This window comes from Tinamus guttatus, unplaced genomic scaffold (assembly GCF_059628265.1).
Source record: "Tinamus guttatus ecotype Peru unplaced genomic scaffold, ASM5962826v1 Tinamus_guttatus_pri_ptg000522l, whole genome shotgun sequence".
Lineage (NCBI taxonomy): Eukaryota > Metazoa > Chordata > Aves > Tinamiformes > Tinamidae > Tinamus > Tinamus guttatus.
The window spans coordinates 1,530,954-1,551,030 of NW_028289056.1; the positions used below are offsets into that span (position 1 = coordinate 1,530,954).

Below are 20,077 nucleotides of genomic sequence, written 5' to 3' on the forward strand. Positions count from 1 at the left end.
CTTACTGCCATCTCCAGCTACCCAGTGTGAGGGGACAGGGAAGATGCAGCCAGAACTCCTGCAGGTGAACAGTGGAGGGCCAGAGCTAATAGAAACAACGAGAATCAAGGGAATTCCAATTAGATATTAGAAGGATTTTTTTTTCACCAAGAGCGTAGTCAAATTCTAGACACGGGCCCACCGAAGCTGTAGAATTGCCATCCTAGGGGAGGCCGAAAAATGCCTTGGCAAGACCCTGGGCAGCCTGATCTGTGCTGGCCCTGCACTGAGAAAAGGACTTGGCCCGAGACCTCCAGAAGCCCAAACTAAATTGATCACTCCTAGCAGTCACAACCTCCAACTGCAGCAGAGATGAGTGCTGGGGAGAGGCAGGGGCACGCACCAAGAGAGGCAAGTTAGAACAGAGGCGATTCGAATAACAGTGCATCTATCCTTGTGTAGAAATCTACGGGAGAGCTTTGATGGCCTGGAACCTTGACAGCGTGGTCTAAGTGTACGAACGACCGGCAAGAATTCAGCAGGGTGGAGCGACGTGTCACGCTGCCACCTCTCCTGTGCCGCAGTCACTGGGTGCTCGAGGCATGGGAACGGCCTCCGATTACACGTTTCTCCTGATGAGAAATTTAGCGTCTCCACCTATGACTGGTTAAAAAGCAGAGGGAAAACTGGCTGAAGACCAATCCAGATAACGACTGAAATGCTGAGCAGAGAAGCGGCTGGGACACACAGGGCCAGCTGCGCTCTCTGACCCTGACAACATCAGCTGCAGTGCATCACACGTAGGTGGCATTTAGATGTTCAGTTACAAACAGCTGAAATCAACTGTTCACCATGTGCCGTCCGCCAACAGACCTATCCCTCCCTTTCTGATGTATTTCTTCCAAGATTTTCCCAAGAAGGTGGGCGGCCTCGGGAACGCTGCAGCGCGGTGCACACGGGGCCGCTCTGGAAGCCCTGCAGGAAGGACCTTGTGCCACAAGCAGCTCCTGGCACAGCCCTGCACCAGCGCCTCCCGCCCCGGCCGGCACAGCTCTCTCCTCATCTCCTGCCAGCGTTGGGGGAAGACGACGGATGCCTTCCTTGGTGATCAACAATTTTGTTATCGAAATTATTAAAGGTGCCACATATGGGTTTCTCATCTATGACAGCCTGGAAGGTGTACAAGAACTGGACAGACCACCTGTGCTAACACACGTTCCTAGCAGAAACCCAACTCTCCAATACTGCGAGTGCCTAATTTGGTGGGAGGGAGGGAAGCCCTCGATTAGAAGATCACTTCTAAATTTGTAACCCTTTTCTCCTCCTGGCTTCTTCCAGCATACTGTACCAAGATCCCCTCACAGGGCTCCCTCCCCAGCATCCCGGGCAGGTGCAGGTCCTCAAGGAGGCCCAAGAGGCCCCGTTCTGCGCCGGCGCCAGGAGCTCGGCCGCGCTCCCGAGGCCGCCTGCGCTCCTCCGTTAACGCACCGTCCGAGCAAGGGGCACAACCGCAGCGGCCCTGCGCTCTTCCCCGGTTCCTGCGTTTATTCAGGAAACTCTGGCAGCCTAGCAACGGATTCTCATGACCTGAAAAGCTTCAGCGCACTAAAAAGCAGCGTGTGTGGAACATGCAGAGCTAAACTGGAGGAAAAGCGGTGTAATGTGAATGTCCACAGTCCTCAGGTGCTGCTGACAGACCTGTTTCTACACGCATTTTTCCTACAGACATCAGGTACAGGTGCTATCTACAAATAAACAAAACAAAACTCCCAAAATTGTTTTGAGAATAAAATTCTCATCTCCCAAATGGTTCTTGTCCATTCTTGTTTCACTACACTCCTCTTATCCTGTAATTCTTAGGGGCAATTAGGTTTTTAACTAGAGCTTATACAAAAAAAAAAACTAAAAATCCTCAAAACACAAGCATATTAAACAAGCAACCTACATTCATTATTTTTATTGGATGTATTTAATGCCCATACATGATACAAAATTGCTTTTGATTCCTATTATACTCTGGAATAATACTACTACTACTCTTAGTGACTTTATTCTTTAGTGTGATTCGTTCTTATATCTTACATCTTTTGCAAAGGATTGATGTTTGGATCCATTAAAATAAGAATATTTGTGGGTGTTCTTTTTTTCTTTTTAGGAAAACATGTTTTTAAACAATTTCTGTAGGAAAGATTCATAATAACAGAACACAAGTGACAGACATTCTGTAAACAAAATTAAATGCACATTGCCTCCTTCATAATGCTTGACTTAGCCCAATGAAAACATAACTAACCTTTGTTGCAGCTGATGAGACAGGAGAGCTCTCATTACTTGTTAAATATTCTAAGTGTGCATTAAATACATATGCGTGCTTGCACACAGCAAGGCTTGAGCACCCTACCTGTTCGTGTCTCATCTGCTCTATCATTTCCATAACGCTGATAAAACTGTAGCAACGATCCGAGTGGTCAACCATAGCGGTAGGGAAAGGACGATTCTGCCAAATCCTCCACTCACACAAGGACAGTTCACGAGTTCCCTCCTCTTTAGGCTTCTGCAGTTTGGAATTCAAATAGCAAGGGGATTTTAATCAAGAAATTGTTCACCTTGTTCAATTGTTCAATGTCTACTTCAGGAACAATAAACAATAAATAATCTGAATGCAGGAAAGTTTGTAAACATTATCAGGACAACTTCAGCCTGGTCTAAAATGAAAACAAATGTTTTGTGTGATCATGGTTCTTAATCAAAGATGCGTTGTTTCAAATGGTGAAACAACAGATATAATTTCTCTGGATCAGCACAGGGCTTGCAGAACTGGAGTTTTTCTTTTTGGAACATTATCACAGTTATATAAACAAAGGAATTAAAAAGTATGGATAAAATACCATCATAAATAAACAGCATTCTGTATGAAATTTAGGATGCAAAATAGAAACTGAGTACTGGGAGATTACTCTTTTCAAAAGAAAAAAAAGACAGAAAAGGGACCCAAAAGGCGACTCAAAAGGGGACCCAAAAGGGACAGTATTCTGTTTTCAGACATTTAATTCCTAATTTTTAACTTCAAAAAACAATATACAATTCTGAAAATTGCATTTTTAAGACATCTTTCAAATTCATAGCTAATCTTGTTATCTAATGTTTCCTCTAGCTCTCCTATCAAAGGCAACATTATATTTAGTTTTAACTCACTGGTGCTTCCTCCAGGTTTTCTATGGTTTCAAACTGAATTTGTGGCAATTTCAACTCCTTAACTCCATCACTTTCTTTAAGCCTGTAAAGTCTGTCCCATATTTCAAATTCCTCAGATGACAGAGACCAGTTCTCATGACTGTGTGTTTCCTTAGTGCCTAGGAGGGAAAAAGAAAGAAAACATTTGGGGAAAATAAGTTCTACTTTAAGAAAAGAATAAACAATGAGAACTTTGTGTGGTACCAGTCAAAAAAAAAAAATCCATACTTTCTGCCACAGCCAAAACCAGATATATACAATCTGCTGTTAGAAACAAAATATCAAAACATAGCTCTATGTATTATAAACTGGGATACATCGGTCCATAAATCCATTGTTTTGGGGGAGACCTCATATAAACAAATACAGAGGTATATAAGGATGTGTCAAACCCATGCAGCCTGTGAACAGCACAGCGATCAGGACACAAGGAAAACACATGGTGTAAGTTTGTAGATGTGTTTCTCAAAGGCCTTGGGGAACACTGCAAATATTTTTCAAAGAGTTTTCTTAATATGAAAAACACCTCTTTAAGTACAGGCAATGCCACCAATTTGCTCTGCCGTAGGTATTTTCTCATGCATCCCCCCGCGTGCTGGAGGCAGCTGGTGCAGACAGGGCCCCGGTGCCGCTTGGCTCGAGCCCCGGCAGCTCCAGAGCCCGAGAGGGGCCGGAGGCACCTGCAGCCCGACGGCGGCTCCGGCTCAACCGCTACCGCCCTCCTCGAGGCAGGGAACCACGGCAGGTCCCTACGGGCAGCCACGGATGCAGAGCATGGAATACCCAAAGCACCGGCGTTAAAGAGCAGCTGGAACGCGGCTGCTCTGAGCCCGCACATATGAAGTTCGGGGAAAAACAATTAGGTTAATTTGGCATTCACCTCAGAAAGGATTTGGATGAACCTGTAGCCAACACCCTCTTCCGAATTAATGCCGCTTAAGAGGAATCAGTTTGTATCCCTCAATCCGCTCAAACGATACCTGCTGGAGCCGATGGCGTGACAACGTCTGCTAGGACTCAAACCCAGATCCCGCAAGGTGCTGAGAACTAATGACCGCCAAAACATTTTAAAGCTAATGTTTAAAAAAATAAGAGCGTGCAAGATAACCATTACTGCTAAATATTTCTGACCGAACTCGAGGAGATGTTATATATTTCCTAACTACCACAAGAATGTAGCAGAGAAGGAGAGAGACCTGAGAACAGCCTGTCTCTGGTCAAGGATGGAGCAGGAACGGAGCGGCTCTCCCCATGTCCTCCGCGAGAAACACCGCGAGAAACTGCCTCAAGGCAGGTGATGGTGCACGTTATCAGTTATCGTTCCTGCCCTCTCACACCAAAGCCTTCCCCGCTGCTGCTCTGCGCTGCTCAGAGGAGCCAATGCCACGTACCCCAGCAGGGCCACAATGTCACCGAGCGAGAGCCAACTAAAATGGAGACAATCGGGGACCCAGGCCTGCTAGCAACAAACAGGGAAATGCAATTTCAGATTTAGTGGCTGGTGGGACCAGAGAAACTCTTATATTTTCTATGTTCAGTAATTATAAATTGGAGGATTCATTCTTAGCAGAAAGATGTGTAACTAGGAGAGTTCTGCAGCGCCCTCCAAAACAGCAGCTCGACAAAAATCTGAGCAAGTTGCCTACTGAAATAGGCAGGTATTTGTACTAAATCAGGGATCCTGACATTCAAATCAAGTAGTATAAATTCTGCAAATTATGATGCGTGTTGTTTTTACACAAAGCCACTATTCAGAGCACTGAAACTCACTGTGTGGATGAAGAGCTCTCAAAACTAAAAGCAAACTTCAGAAAGATGCAGAGACATTTCAAAAACAGGCGTATTAAAGTATCAGAAATGAGCAGAGAGGAACATCTACAGCAGCACTGCTCAGTTTGTAGGTAAGCTTAGTGCAACCAACACTGGAGCAAAGGCAGGAAGTCTCCATTTGGGTGATCAGACTCAACACTTGGGGAATGGAAATTATTGAGATGTGGCTGTTGCATTAATACTGCCAAGATCAGCCGTAGTTATTTACATTACGTTGTGTGGACAGCTAAGCTGCATGCTAACAATTAATTGCAAAGTGCCAGAAATTCTTATTCAGCTCTCAGAAAAAAAAAAAGCCCACCGAATGCAGCGTGTTGGGCTGCTGCAGGGCTCTGCTGGCTCCCGGGGCGCAACACGTCCTGGTCACGTTCTTTAAACACAAAACCATTCCTCTTGCTTCTATGCTCGTTTTACTACACTGCCTAAGAAGCCCCTCAGCTTTAGCAAATAAGAGAGAACGAAAAAGACCATCTACAACATATTCACAACTGATTTTCCAACATGGCAGGGAGCACTACAGTAGCAACAAGAAAAATAAAATAGAGGCTTTTCTCTTCAAGATTTATCTCGAGTGTGGCCATCATCAGAAGCAGATTGTCACTTGCTTCAGGCAGCAAAGAACAGGACTTTGATGAATCCATACAAAGCTGGTGCTCAAGATGAGCAGAAGTTCCAAGAATTTGCTCTCGCGTAGCACCTGCGAGACAGCAGTCAGCCGCGTCCCTCCGTGTCCACCCGCGCTCCAGCTGAGCTCCAACCCGTCACACTGGGGACTGCAGCCTCTGAAGCGCTGTTCCCTCTGCAGGGATGTGCTCAGCGCACGGTCCACCTCATGCACTCGCTGCCTCTCATTTCAGCTTCCTGCGACAGATGTTCAGAAACGTTCTGAGATGCTGTTTCTGCCTCCAGGTTTTGCTCCCTTACTTCCCCGCAGGCCGCGTGCCTGTTTGCACGAGCCCAGTGCTGCCTCCTGCTCTGGAACGTGGGGAGATGCTGGAAGCGCCTTGTGCACGAGCCCAGCGCTGCATCCCGCTCCAGGACACGGGGAGACACCGGGAGTGGGATGCTGGGAGGCACCAGGAGCGCCTTGTGCACGAGCCCAGCGCTGCATCCCGCTCCAGGACACGGGGAGACACCGGGAGCGGGATGCGGGGAGGCACCGGGAGCACCTCGTGCACGAGCCCAGCGCTGCTGCCCGCTCCAGGACACGGGGAGACACCGGGAGCGGGATGCGGGGAGGCACCGGGAGCGCCTCGGCGCTGCCCGGCGAGGCTGACCCTGCACACCACGGAGCAGCCTCGGAGCAGCACCAAGCTCCCTCCTCGACAGCTCTACCCTGCTCAATGGGAGATGACATGAGCAAGCCACAGGGAAAGCTGCTTTTTTTTTCCTGCATTATTTCATAGCTTGCTTCCCCTTCCTCTGCTCAGCCTTTTGCTTTCATTGGACAATCTTCAGAAAAAGATCAGATGTATATTTTGATAACAAGAAATTTAAGCTCAGAAGCCCTTAAGAACATTAACCCTTAGGTCTAACTACACGAATACTGAAACACAAAGCTACTGAAGGAGTTCCTTCCTTCACAATAGTTCCTATTGGTCTTTAATACTAGCATAAATCTAGCATGAAAATTTCCAAGTATTTGCAGAACATGAGCTTTTTCCTCCTATCACAGAAGTTATATTTAGATCACTGAGTAGTCCAGTGTCACATGAGGGGATCAGCTGAGAAGCAATTTCTCTTTTTAGACTTTTCTCTAGCACTGGCAGTTCATAAACTACTCTTGCTTCCTCCTTTTTTCCCCCTTCCCCAATAATTCTTTACTTTTAATGCGTTTCTGTACTACCGGCATTTGCAAAGTTAGAAAGAAGCCATTCCTTGCATTAATAAAATTGCTAAGCCCAACTGCTACAGATAAACAACAGACTCAGTACAGAATAATCACTAAACATTTAGTGACAAATATGTCATCCAGCGCAGGTTGTCAGAAGCCTCCAAGGGCATCACTAACATTTGCCTCTTCCAACTGAGCAGCAAGTGGAGTTTCTGGCCCTCACTCACTGGAGAAAATGAAGCAAACATCTGTTTGGAAGCACAGACATTTAGGACAGAACTGTGATCCGAGGCACAGAGGGTGGAATCCAAGCAGCCGCCAGCACAATATCCCCACGGAAAGGTTACAGTGACAGAAAGGACACTTTCACTACAGACCGGGGCCTGGTGAGCACGCAGCTTGGATATGCTGCAATATAACATGAGATTGCAGCTTACACAGTGCTTACAGAAACACCATAATCCTCTTACCAGTGACACAGGAAAAGAGAGCAGATTTATTCTGCAGAGAGCTGGATCTCCTCTCTTTGGAGCGCGCTCTCGAATTGTCTGGCTCGTATTTTTCTGTAGTGATGAACATCTTATGCAGCTTTGGATTTATGCCTTCTGGAATCATACGTGGGCTATGCTGGTAAAAGTGAAGAGTTTTGTTTTCCACAATGGCTTTGTGAATGCTCCTCTTGTTCGACTGGCTTTGATTATATGTCTGCAAAAGACAGAGCAAGTCAGGTGCTGGTGAACAGTTTTCCAGGCAGAACTTTACCAAAAGCAAAAGCGCCCCTGAGGACCCAGGAGGCTTCTCGGCAGTGCACCACGTTCCAGCATGAAGCTGCAAAATCTTTTACAAACACAAGCAGAACAAAATAGGACACAAACGCAGGGAACCCAAGCACATGCCCCCTCTAAGGGAGGCCGCTCAGGTCACTGCAAGCTCCTCGCAGTACGACCCAACCTACGGCAACGAAAACGGGGAAGAAAGGGGATGGCGAAACAGAGAAATAGGGGCGCACTGAAAATACCCGAGTTGCTACCTTAAAAAAAGGAGAACTAGTAACTGCTTTTTTTGATGTTTCCATTACCTAGATCAGATTAAATGTGGATAATCATCTTTGTGTCTAAGTAAAACATTCAAAGCAGTTGTGGTAAAAGAAATAACAAAAAAAAGACTGTTCCTTAAATTGCAAGTGTGTCATAGACTATGAAAGCCTTAAAATACACCAGGCAAAACAAAACCCTTGATGTAGAGCTACTCATAGGCTGAACACAGATCAGAATTGGCACAGCACTGAGAAGAACGGAACACAGAGCCCGTGCCAGGAGGGATCCAGGATCCGCCACGGATCCAGGGTGAGGCAAGCGAGATGACCACAGCCTCAGAAAGGAGGCCAGGCCGAGGGAGGCACAGGGCCACTGCCCTTGTCACCTGCGCCGCCAGCCCTCCAGCTGCGCTCCCCTCGCCCTGGGAACACAAACACGGGCACTGATGGAGACGGGAAGGCGCCCGCGCTTGGAGACGGGAAGGCGCCCGCGCTTCCCGCCCTGCTGCTCCGGGAAGGCTCCTCCGAGCCGGGCACGCCGTGGTGCCCTGTGCCCGGACCTGCTCACAGACGGGCTTAGGAAACTGCAGCAAGGCAGGTGCACAAAGGTGCTCTGAGCACCCGGGAGGGCGGCTAACGGCTGGCTGCGCCAAACCATCCCAGCCGCAGGCCGGTACTTTGGTTTTGAGCCTAACACAGGCACAAAGGGCTCTACAGTACGCAACCCCCTGCTTCCCAGCATTGGGAAAAGCTTTTCCCGTTGCTCCACAGATGGTGCCAGCAGGGCTGACAAGCTGGAGAGGCCCTGGCCTCCCCCATGGACTCTGGGCCTTCACATTTGCATCCATCCAAACCTCTGCTCGCGGCTCCCCTCGGGGCTCAAGCACCTTTACGGGAGTTAATGTGAGAGCACCTGATACTTAGCTACGAGTTACGTGAAACAGGAGAACCTCCACGTTACCAAGAGAGCTGGAAGGAAACTATATTGAAAAAGAAAAAAGGCAATATTCTTTGTCAATAAAAGTTTGATGATGTCAAAACAAACTATTACATAAAATGACTGTTCTACCTGGGGGGAGGTTGTGCGTCAAGGGTTTCTGAGTGAGCTGGAGAACAGCATGGCAACTGCATAAAGGGAAACTTCATGGGATTTAAGGGGCCATGTTAATACCCGCTTGCAGACTGCAGCTTCTAAATGCAACCGGTCTTCCTAAGTAGCACGTGAAAATGTCTATTAAAGACACTATTCACATTTATTGTGTTTACCTCGATGGATCCTTCAAAAAAGCTTGCTTTCCCCGGGGAGGATTCTTTAAGCCCCTCACCTGGAATTAAACCTCTGCTACCTACAAGTTTAAATTGGAGGCACAATCCCAATGGGAACAGATGAAAGAACAGGACGGATTCTGAGCTTACACTTGGCATACACAGATCTCAGGCTTCCCCTCATGGAACGGGATCCAACTAAGATCGCAGCCAGCGACACAAACCCCAGGCGTGCCCAGGCCAGAAGGGGATTTCGTGCCGAGCAGCGAGGTGCACGCGAGGACACTTCCACGCCAAGAGGGGACAGGAGATGGTGAAGCTGCAAGGCTGCTGGTGCGTACTGCAGAGCAGGAGGCCTCGTCCCCACCGCGCAGCGGAGGCCCCGCAGCACGTTCGCTTCCCGAGGGGCAGCCTGCAGCCCAAGAAGATTAACTAACTATACCCCGAGGCGAGCGCCGAGCTCCAGGAATTTAGCAAAAGTAGCTTTCCACTAAGCTGATCTCGTCAGGCCTCACACGCAAGACGCTGCGACTAAGCGCTCGTCTGAGCGCGCGGTGTCGTCAGCAGAGCAGCCCGCGGCCTCCGCTGCCTCCACACGCCATTCTGCAGCCTGGCAACACAGAGGAAAAACCCAAAACCTTCCTCTCGGTTTCAGTTATTTAAAAAAGGAGAATGAAGGCTTAAACACCTTAACGCTGAGAAAGCATGCGGATTTTGGGAATACTGCAGGCGTTCCTGTCCCAAGAGTTAAAACGCTGCTAGAGAGGCCGGGGCTGCCACGGTGTCAAGCCTAGGGAACAGAGCTGTCCAGAAGGGGCTGGAGACACCCCGCTAACCTGAGGAGGCTGGAAACACCCTGCTCTCCCCAGAGCTCCCTGCAAGGGGCTGCAGTGCCCTGCGCTCCCCAGAGCTCTCCCTGCAAGGGGCTGCAGTGCCCTGCTCTCCTCAGAGCTCCCTGCAAGGGGCTGCAGTGCCCTGCTCTCCCCAGAGCTCTCCCTGCAAGGGGCTGCAGTGCCCTGCTCTCCCCAGAGCTCCCTGCAAGGGGCTGCAGTGCCCTGCTCTCCTCAGAGCTCCCTGCAAGGGGCTGCAGTGCCCTGCTCTCCTCAGAGCTCCCTGCAAGGGGCTGCAGTCCCCTGCTCTCCCCAGAGCTCCCTGCAAGGGGCTGCAGTGCCCTGCGCTCCCCAGAGCTCTCCCTGCAAGGGGCTGCAGTGCCCTGCTCTCCCCAGAGCTCCCTGCAAGGGGCTGCAGTGCCCTGCTCTCCCCAGAGCTCTCCCTGGAAGGGGCTGCAGTGCCCTGCTCTCCCCAGAGCTCCCTGCAAGGGGCTGCAGTGCCCTGCTCTCCTCAGAGCTCCCTGCAAGGGGCTGCAGTGCCCTGCTCTCCTCAGAGCTCCCTGCAAGGGGCTGCAGTCCCCTGCTCTCCCCAGAGCTCCCTGCAAGGGGCTGCAGTGCCCTGCGCTCCCCAGAGCTCTCCCTGCAAGGGGCTGCAGTGCCCTGCGCTCCCCAGAGCTCTCCCTGCAAGGGGCTGCAGTGCCCTGCTCTCCCCAGAGCTCCCTGCAAGGGGCTGCAGTGCCCTGCTCTCCCCAGAGCTCTCCCTGGAAGGGGCTGCAGTGCCCTGCTCTCCCCAGAGCTCCCTGCAAGGGGCTGCAGTGCCCTGCTCTCCTCAGAGCTCTCCCTGCAAGGGGCTGCAGTGCCCTGCTCTCCCCAGAGCTCCCTGCAAGGGGCTGCAGTGCCCTGCTCTCCCCAGAGCTCCCTGCAAGGGGCTGCAGTGCCCTGCGCTCCCCAGAGCTCTCCCTGCAAGGGGCTGCAGTGCCCTGCTCTCCTCAGAGCTCCCTGCAAGGGGCTGCAGTGTCCTGCTCTCCCCAGAGCTCCCTGCAAGGGGCTGCAGTGCCCTGCTCTCCTCAGAGCTCCCTGCAAGGGGCTGCCGTGCCCTGCTCTCCTCAGAGCTCCCTGCAAGGGGCTGCAGTGCCCTGCTCTCCCCAGAGCTCCCTGCAAGGGGCTGCAGTGCCCTGCTCTCCTCAGAGCTCCCTGCAAGGGGCTGCCGTGCCCTGCTCTCCCCAGAGCTCCCTGCAAGGGGCTGCAGTGCCCTGCTCTCCCCAGAGCTCTCCCTGCAAGGGGCTGCAGTGCCCTGCTCTCCCCAGAGCTCTCCCTGCAAGGGGCTGCAGTGTCCTGCTCTCCCCAGAGCTCCCTGCAAGGGGCTGCAGTGCCCTGCTCTCCCCAGAGCTCCCTGCAAGGGGCTGCCGTGCCCTGCTCTCCCCAGAGCTCCCTGCAAGGGGCTGCAGTGTCCTGCTCTCCCCAGAGCTCCCTGCAAGGGGCTGCAGTGTCCTGCTCTCCCCAGGGCTCTCTTTGGAAGGGGCTGCCGTGCCCTGCTCTCCCCAGAGCTCTCCCTGCAAGGGGCTGCAGTGCCCTGCTCTCTCTGGAAGGGGCTGCCGTGCCCTGCTCTCTCTGGAAGCGGCTGCCGTGCCCTGCTCTCCCCACGCCGCTCACCCGCTCTTCCCGCCCCTCCGCCAGGATAACCACGATCCGGCCTTCCCGCTTGCGCCCCGTGCGGCCCATGCGCTGCACGAGGCGGATCGGGCTCTTCTGCGCGTCGAAGCAGATGATGAGATCCACCTCTCCGATGTCCAAGCCTTCCTCCCCAACGCAGGTGGAGACCAGGGTGTTATAGCCACCTTCGCGGAAGCGCTTTACCACCTGAATGGGGGATTACAGAGACATCCAACACGTTAGCGAGCTCACACACGTGTAGCAGTGCTCAGAAGCTGAAAAACTGAACTGCATTTTACGGTTACGAATGTGCAGTCAGTTTTTCCAAGTTTGTCAACTACTGCATTCAGAACTGATGATCAAAATACAACACGTGAATTTTATCAGCATCCAATTCTTTTCTTAAAGAGAAAGCATACCTTATTCTGAGTTCAAAATTTATGTTCTCAGCTTTACAATTAAGTACTTCTGTTTAAAAAGCGTTATTACATCAAAATTTAAGGATATCGCTTCTGCATTTACAACAAAAAATCCCCTAAGCAAACGTCTTTCAACAAGCAAATATTTTTCAACATTTTAAAATGCGTAAAATTCAGCATTGCCTAGTATTGTAATTGTATAAAATACTTGCATTTATATATTTGGCTCAGCGAGTATAATCTCAAATACTCCAGGAGCCATTGCATTACCCAGGAATTCACGACTGATACTCCAAGGTTGTGTGTCTGCCATAGACCTGTATCAACAACTCATGCAATCGCTTACACAACGAACACTCTCTCAAACACCATTTCCTGTAACAAATCCCATCCCTCTACCTCAAGCTGCTCCTTCTGGGTGAAGCCTCTGGTGCTCTTCCCTGTGGAATGGCCCACGAAGGTCATGACTCGGACAACGGGACAGAGCCGCGAGAGCATCTCCGCGATTTCTTGCACGCTGTCTCGAAACGATGAGAAGATCATTACCCTGGTATCCACCGATTCGTTTTCAGGTGTGCTTTGATCTGTTTAAATAAATAATGCAAGGAAAGGTCATCCCCTAGGTTACAAATTCACAGCTCTCATCCGGCTCCAGGGCTGGGAGATTTTGTCCAAATATACTCACTTACAAAAACTTTAAAAAATGTATTAAAACAAAATCTAAATAGGTCAATCCAAAGTATCAGTAGTTGATATTAACAGTCAGGAACGTCTCAGGCTGAGGAGACAAACCTCCCTGCTCTCAGAAGATGCTCCAAGACACCGGCTCCTCCCTGCAACCAGCAGTGTTCAGTTTGGCACATTTGCACCAGCTGTGCGGAGAATTTCTCTGAGGTTCATTATTAACATTGCTCTGGAAAGCTCAAGTTTGCAAATAAGTGTCTTGAAGTAAAGCTTAAACAGCTGCTTCCAAGGAGATGCTAATGTGATTTTTAAAGCTGCTACCCCCGTGCCCCGAGGCACCTCGGCGGTTGTCAGTGTGCGGCTGTGTCCATGGACGGCTGTTGTGGGTCTGCGGGAGCAGAGCGGCATCAGCAGTCTGGGATTAGCTGCAAAGTCACCTCCACTTCTACAATTTAGGGTCGTCACGACAGCAGAAAAAGAAACGTCCAAAATCTCCTTTATCTACCCAAATCCACCGGGATCTCTTCCATCTCAAAGATCTGTCATCACCGTTCTTTGTGTTACTCATTTTCACAGTGAAAATAACTTCTGCCTCAAAGAAAAACAACTGTGGACTGATTCACCCTGAAGCTGCAGATAGCAGGACATTTAAAGCAGCTGAGAAAGCGAAATACTGTGCCTCTCTAGCCTGCAGATGGTTTATCTGGACAGCAGCATTAGTCACAGCCACATGTTGCAAGTGGGCAAAAATGCAGCTATTTCCTTAACATCTCTTCAAACAGCAGTTATTTCCCGCTCAGGCATTCAGCTATCAGCCAAACACCACAAGGAAAATAAAATTTCACAAAAAAAAAAACAGGACATTAGCTTTAAAAGATTTTAACAAGACGCCTACCAATTCCTAAAGCCCCCGGTGGTTTCCAGGCCCAGGAGGGTATCATCAACTACTGCACAGCCTCACGGCCTACTCAGACTTAGCACCAGGAGGAATCAAACAGAGTTCAGGAGATAAAGAGCTCCCTCACTACACACTTCTCCAAAAAAGACCTTTACCTCTTCAACAGTGAAAGAAAATTTGGACAAAGAATCCGTTTTCTCAAGTCTGACTCTACAAAAAGCTGTTTTCCTGAATACATGAAGAACAGGCCCTTGGTGTTGACCACAGTCACACGCTACGCCTACAGCTGCGGTAGCGAGGTGTTTCCTGGAGTTAAAGTCCAAGTATGATTTAAATACATACATACACACACACATATAGACACATACACCATATACAACTCTGACCAGCTAACAAAACTCCCAGTCTCCCCTTTCATTCTGCAAGGAGATGCACAGAAATGCTTTGAGCAGCTCAAGCCATCTTTACTGCCTCAAAGAGACAAGCTGCAACTAAGCATCTTCCCCATTTCTTCCTCAGGAAACCCTGAAGTCCCTGGGGGATTAGGACACCCGCTGCCTCGGGACAACGCTCCAGCCAAGGGGGCTGCCAACCAAGGGGGCTGCCGGAGGCGTCCCGGCGCGCTGGCCGCCTGCGGGAGCTGCTCCGCGGTTCCAACGGCTGGTGACACTGCAGGCACGGGTCAAGCAAGGCCTTGAAACAAACAGCGCGGATGAGCACGGTTCTCACCCGGGAACCGGGGAGTTACAACGCTGCTATCCTGCGTTCTCCATAATTTGCCGTGCTGAGCAGACGGATAGGCCGTATACTCTAGAATAAGCGCAGGTTGGATGCATTCTACTTACCTGAGTTCATTTTATTTTCTGCCACCAGCTTCATGTTAAAAAAATAGATATGGATATATGGAATAATGGTGTTGAGCATATCCTCATCACTTGAATAGCCATAACGTTCAGTAGCATCTGCTTTTGTACTGTGAAAGGTCTTGTAGGGCTGCCCTTTCCTCCTTGACCTCACCTGAAAGCAGCCGTGGAAAGCTCAAGGCACTCGCAGCCCATGACGAACCTGGGAAGCGATGCAGGTGCGGCAGAGTAGCCGGGAAGCCACCGCTTCCAAAGCCCTGGTCCCGCAGCGCTGCCCTGAGCTGCTGCCGAGCGCAGGGCGCCACGGCGGCGAGCGCGGCGCGAGGGGCCGGCATTGAGGTCGGCAGGGACCTCTAGGGATCATCCAGTCCAGCCCCTGCTCCAGCAGGGACACCCAGAGCACAGGGCGGCATCCAGGCGGGTTGGAGATCTCCAGAGAAGGAGCCTCCACGGCCTCTCTGGGCAGCCTGTCTAGGGTTTTGTTCCAGAGCCTTCTGAGGGAGCAAAGATCCGTGCAATTAAGTTTGGAATTTTAATAAGCACTCAGGTTTTTATCGACGGGCTTGAGCCAAAGCCCTGTCTGGAGGAGGGCGAAAGGAGGACACGGGTGTGTTCGCGCTCAGCCCAGGAACACGCTCGGGCGCAGCCGCCTGCGCGCGGGGGCTTCGGGATTACTCGCAAGGAACCGGGAGCCGGGGTGGAGGAGCAGCTCTGCGGCTGCTGCACAGATATTATCAAAGATGCTGTGACACAATGAATGACAAGCCAAATAAATAAGATGACACTGTATTTCTGTCCATTGCCCAATACATTGGGTTTGGAAAAGCAAAACTTTGCGATTAGATTGAATGTTGAAGTGTTTTCTGACCTTGCATTATAGGCACAGACTTCACGATCAGCTGCTCGTCCTTGTTTCAAATTTAACTATATGGATCTAGAGAACTGGTGCGAGGAAACTGCTTCCTACTCCCTTTGGCCCAGACAAAAAAGGGATGAGAAAGGAGAATGTAAAAAAGGGTTTTTAATTCCAGTCTGAGGCTTGAGAGGTTGTCACTCCTAGGAGCTGGCTGTGCATCAGGAACTCATCCATACAGTCTCCATTCATTTGAAAACAGAGAAGGAAGTGTATGTAATATTAAAACCAGCTATCATACAGGAAAGCTGGAATATTGGTAGTGGTGGCAAAACAAATGTATTTGCCAGCATCACTAAAAAGCAATTACTTATATGTGTGGGAGGAAGGGAATTAACTTGTAGCTTCACAGAGAATTTTAATTATATGTTTCCCATTCCTATATGCATATAGAAATGACAAAAATTGTATGAAATAAAAAATACCAGCAGCACAAGACTTAACAATTTTTCCATGCTCAAACCCATGAGCTTAATTCTACCCATCTTCATTCAGTTATTTTAGTATCAGGTTAAACAAAATACTAGAAGAATTACATATCTTTATACAGCAGATTAAAAGAAAAATCCATGCTTTGATGACAAAAACTCTAGCATAATCTAACTGCTGTAATAATCAAGATATATAAAATATCTGGAAGCATCTTAAAGCTAAATGTCAAAATGAAACACTCGAAAGATTCTTTTAAGGCCTTTTTACATAAAAATATTTTTCATTTCAGATAAGCACAAATATCCATGTATTACTGATAGTAAGAAACATTTTATGTAGCAGTCCAAACCTATTGGTTGTTTTAGAAGCAAAAGCAGCAAAACAAAACCTCCTTCCTAGTTTGCCATAGTAGAAGCCGCCTCCCTCAAGGATTCACGCCGGAATTTCTATACTGTATCACACAGTAGTTCTCATTCCTTATGAATAATCAGGAGCAGGAAAGTTAATTCACACTGAAACTCTATCCAGTGTATTACATGGTAATAATCAATTTGATGCAACATTCACCTGGATCCACACACCTTATGTACAGCAACTCCCAAGTCGAGCGAGGACTAAGGAGCCACATCATCCCCAGAGAGCCCCCAAGGTTGAGGAGGTCTCTGCGCTGGGCAAAGGCTCTTCCTGGGGCTCAGCTGCTGGGCCCTTGGCCCATCCTCATCCTCACGCACAGCACGGAGACACGGAGAGCCCAGCTGGGCACACGGAGCACCGTCCCCACCAGGAACACCCACAGACCCCTTCCTCTCACATCTACTTCTTATAGGTGCTGCTAGCAAGACATCTCCAAGGAAAAGGTGTAAGACGCTCCAGTACTAAGAACTGAGGGATTTTTTTCCCCCAAGACATTCAATTTCTTTCTTTGAAATTACAGGACAAGATTGAAGAATAAAAGGGATTATTTTGCTACTGTAATTTCTCAACACTGTAGGGATAACCGGTCTATAAAAAAAATCTGAGAGTATATTTTAAATTAAGATAGAATATCTTTCTTCTAAGTACAACCATTTTGGAACTTAATGCAGCTTAACTATTTAAATTAATCAAAACACATACTTCTCATTAGCAGGTATTTTGTATTTGTCCTTTAAGTAGTCATACAACTATTGATTTATGCCCCTTCACATAATCTCCAGCATTTTATCCTTAAACTCTATAAATAGGTTACAGCTTTTTTCTTTTCCTCAAGCAAGTTACCAAGACATCTTCTATTTTTTTTAAACAACAAACAAGCCCCGTATTCCAGATAGGTACACTACAAACACTAATGTAAATATATATTCACACACATATATACATACTTGACAAAAAACAATTTAGCACTTACCAGAACATCCTCGTTTCCAGGATTCAAAGTGCTTTACTACAATTTCCTCCAATTTCCTTAATTTTGGATGACTGTAAATGAATTCTTTTTTGTTTTCAGACACTGGAAAGGACACAAAGCAATTTAAGATAAGTGCACCTGCAGTATCTATACAGGCTCAGTGAACTGCATTTTCTTGCATTCTGACTCTGAGTCAGACATAAAAATTCTCAACGCTAGTTCTAATTAAGTTCACCTAAACAAAAACTTCAGTGAATTACAGAAAAAAAAAAAGTAAAAATGTATTATTATTTTGCTATGACCACATTGTAAAGATACATTGTCAGTCTAATTATATTTAAGAGTTAAATAATATTTTACCCTAATATTTTAATTCAAATTAAAAGCTTCCAATACGCAACACTCATTTGAAGGTCGCTAGAATGACTAAAAGAAGATAAAAAGAAAAGTGAGTCTGCTGAAAACTGAACTTTGAATGAAGAACATGAGCCAGGCATCACCATGAACGCCTTGGTGCATCCACAGAGCCTGCAGCAGCAATTCCTGTTTCATTTAACAGCGACTCTGCTCCGGCAGAGATGGAATTAGGGAAGAGGCAGCGGAGTAAATGGTGGGTCGTGGAAAGGGAAGCACTGACCTGGGCCGTCCTTGCGCAGACCCCCGTTTGCTGCAGTCAGGGACGCGTCTGCAAACATGTCCCTGAGCTGCTGGTACAGCTGCAGGAAGTCCTCGTTGCGGCCAAGTTCGTTTCTTGTACGACTTAATCCTTTGTAAAACGTTTAAATATCTTAGTATTCAACCTCCAGAGTGTATCTAATTTTTGCTACACAAAAGACAGGCTTCTTTGAAGCAACCAGCTCTTTTTGAGAGCTAAAATGTACATGTCAGCTTTAAAAAACAAACATTGTTAGTACCCTTTTTATATTTTTCATATTAATGTATTTTTCAGGTAAGACACCGATATAGAATTTAAACACAAAAATTATATGGATAGAAAAGCAACCTTGGCTCTATTAAGAAACTGAGAAGTTTTATGTCAGCTGCTTTACATCAAAAAAACTCTACAACTACCATCAATGCTTCCAAGGACCCAAAGAAAAGGGAGCTCATTGCAAAAAACAAACCAACCAACCAACCAACAGTTCTTGGATGATTTTACGACAATGCTGGAAAGAATGTTGTCCTGCTGGAAGCAGAAGCCCAGCTCACCAAAACCTGCACGCAGGACACAGCCCCTTCCGTCAGGGACCTGTTGGCCGGGGCCAGGCACTCGGGAGCTGGGAAACTCTGAGGGCTCTTTAGTGCCGAGGGCCAACAGAAGCACGATGCGCTCAGAAATGGCAAAATCTGCACGTGCAAGAGTAATAAAATGCAAAATACCAACGGTATAATCACAAGGGTTATTAGCAAATGCATCTATATGTTGTATATTATGCAGTATCATTAATAAATATTATATGCCGTGCTAATATCCATACTTTGCTCCGCACACAGCCCATGCACAGGGTATAACGCACAGCGGGCGCTGCAGCGCACGGCCCCCCGCAGCGGAACCTCCTCGGGAAGGCGGGAAAGGCCTCGCAGGGGAAGCAAAGCTCCTCCTCGGAGCACGGAGCAGGCCTTGTGCACGCCACAAAACACAAGGACAGGAGGAGCTACACGCGCTTCAGCAGCGAGAGGGAAGATGTTGCGTGCTCAGTGTAAAAATCCTGGAGTGATAACTCTAAATTTGTATTTAAAAAGTCTTTTGGCAAAAATACTTAAAACTGTAACTATTTTTACTAAGAACATGAGCTAACAAAGAGAGGAATTGCTTTAAAAGGTCACACCCTTCCTTGATTTAATTTAATTTGTTCATTTGTTTAGTTTTCTCTCCTAAGATACTGCTATCACTTACCCCAAATTCTATTTGTCTTCCCCATTTTCAAAACTGCTCCCATACTGTATAACTATTTTTAACATTGAATGACATATTTCCAAAGGGGACGAAGAAGAATTAAAAAAAAAAAAAAGTTAAATTTGCAACCTAGTCATTACATTAAATATTTTGATCAAAAGTATTTATACACGAGGTAAATTATGGGTCAAAAGGAAGGATGCTTCTGAAGACTCTTCACCTTTTGATCCATCCATAATTCCACAAAGGTAGATAAATAATGATCGTAACCCCATCTGCAGCAGTAGCTCATAACCATGATATAAACTAATACAAAGTGCAAAATCTCCTTCAATTGTGCCTTGCAGCATTCCCTGTGAAAACAAAAATGACACATTAGATTTCAAAAGTCAATAAGCAGCAGGAATCATATTACAATTCTTATGACAAAAAATAGATTATCATCTGAAAAATGGTACCAAGGAAAAACAATAATGTACAGTACGTGTTTTGTCTGTCAAAAACTCCAGAAAAGGGGTCAGGGAATTCCTGGGGATCAGCCATGGCAATTTTCTCCTGCCATTCAAATTATTTCCAAAATATTTGTATTAGCTTCCCTGGTTAGCTCATTACTTTTCCAATGAAATAAGCTTCCAATGAAAGGCAAAATCTGACAGCTGAACCATCCATCAATATTTGACAAAACTAGGGATTTCTGTCATGTCTATCTAGGCCACCAAGCTTAAGTAAGGGTAGTTGTCTTTGCTCCTGTGAACCATATTTCCCAATATTGTTTTAAGGTACACTTTGTTGTTGTTGTTTTAAGGCAATATTCTAAGTTTTCACCTCCTCAGCAGTTCACCTCAAGTTTCACTCCTCCGTGGCAATTTACAGAAAAACAGGGGGAGCAATGTTGTTTTGAGGTCAAGGTACAGTGCGGGCA

The 20,077-nt window shown here is 47.7% G+C and overlaps 1 protein-coding gene across 1 annotated transcript in view; it reads right to left on the reverse strand.

The window, feature by feature from the left end:
• Positions 1-20,077, reverse strand: part of FANCM (FA complementation group M) — a 63,017-nt gene that overhangs the window by 19,771 nt on the left and 23,169 nt on the right. Inside the window, 8 exon segments of the mRNA XM_088533794.1 lie at positions 2,381-2,533; positions 3,175-3,332; positions 7,348-7,582; positions 11,663-11,869; positions 12,481-12,665; positions 17,259-17,360; positions 17,896-18,024; positions 19,376-19,508. Coding sequence (XP_088389920.1) covers positions 2,381-2,533; positions 3,175-3,332; positions 7,348-7,582; positions 11,663-11,869; positions 12,481-12,665; positions 17,259-17,360; positions 17,896-18,024; positions 19,376-19,508 — 1,302 coding nt within the window.